This window comes from Apis dorsata, unplaced genomic scaffold (genome assembly GCF_000469605.1).
Source record: "Apis dorsata unplaced genomic scaffold, Apis dorsata 1.3 scaffold_227, whole genome shotgun sequence".
Classification (NCBI taxonomy): domain Eukaryota; kingdom Metazoa; phylum Arthropoda; class Insecta; order Hymenoptera; family Apidae; genus Apis; species Apis dorsata.
The window spans coordinates 517,370-520,126 of NW_006263509.1; the positions used below are offsets into that span (position 1 = coordinate 517,370).

The window sequence follows — 2,757 nt, forward strand, 5'->3', positions numbered from 1 at the left end:
TGTTTCAGATATTTTGTTGTACAGCCAAAATTCATCAATTCGAGGATCCTCAACCAGATCATCCTCCAGAAAAGAAATCAATTTGTAAGTTTTATTTTACATTTTATTATATATATGTTTATTTTTTGAATATAATAGCAAATATTACTTAGTTATATATAATATATATAAAATTGTAATTCAATTTTTTAGCAGATCATATAGAGCAACCATTAAATGTTTATGAGGAGAAACGTAAAATAAGTAAAAGTTTCCAGAATGGTATTAGTCCATCCGATCCAAGCACGCAAACACTTGTAAAAGAAGTAATAGTTATTTCCTAAATTTATTAAAGATAATTCTAAAAAATAAAAAAAATTGATCATACAATAATATTAATTATTATATTTATTATAGAATAATTACAAGTATTTACATAAAAGAACAAGAAGAGAAACCAGTAGTGGAGATTGGACGGAAGTTGCTAGTAACGCTGCAGGATCATTACCACCAGAACCAAAACCACAATTGTGGATAGTGGCAGAAAGCTTTAATATATCACTTGATCAAAAATATTGCTCTGCAATTTCCCAGGATACACCAAATAATATATCTTGCATCATTCCTTTATCCAAATACATGCCAGATATTCAACTTACATTACACTTTATGTAAGTTTTCTATATAGAATCTAATTTTTATTCTCATGAAGTAAAAGCATGTTTTATGATTAATTTTTTTAAAATTTCTATTTTAGTGGAATGTCTTGGTATGGACAACTAGTGCAGCAATGCTCTTCACCAATGAATCCTGGTATTGACGAAACTTTGATGTGTGGCCGGAAATATACAATGCAACAGCAAACTCAATTGAAGGTTGATATTGAAACTAACAATCAGCGGGGAGATCAATCTTTTTCTCTCGATGTTGCTCATTATCTAAGGAGAACATTGAGGTTTCGGATACCTACTGTACAACCTCAAGAGGTAATTAATTTAATATATTATTATTGTCTCGAATTTCATCATATTTTTTACTAATTTTTTATTTATTTATTTATTTATTTATTTATTTTTTAGAATATCTGTAAGAACAAACATGGTATTGATTACTCGGAATACACGTTGCACTTCTATCGAGATTGTGAAGAATAATTAATTTCTTAACAATACGATTTCATAAAAAAGATTTTACGTTTCTGTTCAAAAGATTGTTGAATATCTACACAACAGGACCTTCTTGTGCCTTCGTAATATATTTTGTCTTCACTTTCTTCAAGTATGAAATTATATACTTACAATATGTTTGGTAATATATCTATATACATATCGTCAAATAAATCTGTAACTGTATTTTATATATTATTATAATACACTATATAGTATAATTGTTGTTCAATAGAAACGAACTCAAGCAGTAGATATAACATAATAATATTTAGAATTATCATTTCATTAGTTAGAAAAGTATACGTGCTTTTTTTCAAGATATACAGAACGTGAATAGTTGATGGGTGATATTAAATTTTTTATAATTTTTTTCTATGAAAAATATGAAAATAAAATCAAAGATAATTTTGACATTGTTAAATGTAAAATATTGTATAAAATAAATTAAATTAATATTAAAGATTCAATTTTAAAGTTGACTCATATGCATATATATATTTTAAATAAGAATTCTCTCAAATCACGCCCATCAACTATAATTAAGGATTAACGTCCCGTTCCAATCATTTTTACCTTATTTATACTCATGTACAGAATATTGTTATGTTATTATTATTATCGGATACATATTCGTACTATATTAAGAAGAAAAGAAATTAATAATCGATGTTCCAGCCAAATCATATTTTGATTTTAATTTATAGAATATATATTCTGTGTACAGCACATTTCATTCTATTTCATGATTTACATAAAGTGAACTTCAATAAAATTTGTAATGAAATAAAAATTTTACAGATTTTGAAATAATAACGCATAATTCAACAAAAGATATCTATTTGTTAAAAGTCTACAAAAAAATATCGATTATTCAGTTGATTAATTTCTTTCTTAAGATCTTTTCATCTTAAATTTCATTTAAATTTGACGCAAATTCATATTATCATAGAATTTCAAGTTCCTAAAAGATATTTGTATAATAATTATTCATTTTATATAGTAGAATTAATTTCATACATTTTATTTGCATTTACTCTTTAAACAATTATTCATTGCATGCGAATATGATCATCATTAATATGACCAAATTATTATCATTATTGTTGCTAAACACAATATCTATATCTAATAAGACTACTATTATCATTGTTTGTAATTAAATTCATATATAAACTAGCAATTTTTATTTGCGAGATTCCAAATGCTATCTTGTTATTAATTATGTTACTTTTAAAAGTCATGAAAAATGGAGGAAATAATATTCTATACACATATAGATATATATTTAATATATATATATATATGATTATTAATGTATTTATTTTTAAGTTAGATTAAAAAAGGATTGTCGTATATACTTTTTAGAAATTACAATTTATTTTAAAATTTCTTTCATATTTTTTTTTTTTATATCAATGAAACAAAATCTCAATTCTTTAGTAAAATCATTATTCTTTTAATTTTGTATTTATATATAAGTATATACGACCAAAAATAAATAATGCGCCATTTCTGCCGTCCATATGTTTTCCTTACGCGAAGACATCTTACTGTAAGTTTTAAGTGAATATAAATATAATAACGTACATATATATATATATATATATAT

The 2,757-nt window shown here is 23.9% G+C and overlaps 1 protein-coding gene across 3 annotated transcripts in view; it reads left to right on the forward strand.

Moving 5' to 3' along the window:
• LOC102674129 (myelin regulatory factor-like protein) overlaps window positions 1–1,991 on the forward strand; it is a 48,033-nt gene extending 46,042 nt beyond the window's left edge. For 2 of the 3 annotated variants that reach the window (XM_031510432.1, XM_031510431.1), the window contains exons 14-18: window positions 9–84; window positions 193–305; window positions 397–650; window positions 737–965; window positions 1,059–1,254. In XM_031510432.1, the coding sequence (XP_031366292.1) occupies window positions 9–84; window positions 193–305; window positions 397–650; window positions 737–965; window positions 1,059–1,133 (747 nt within the window). In that variant the 3' untranslated portion in view covers window positions 1,134–1,254. Of the gene's footprint in view, window positions 1–8; window positions 85–192; window positions 306–396; window positions 651–736; window positions 966–1,058 lie in introns of all 3 variants that reach the window. The other variant, XM_031510430.1, reaches the window with a different exon arrangement.
• The last annotated feature ends 766 nt before the right edge of the window (window positions 1,992–2,757 follow it).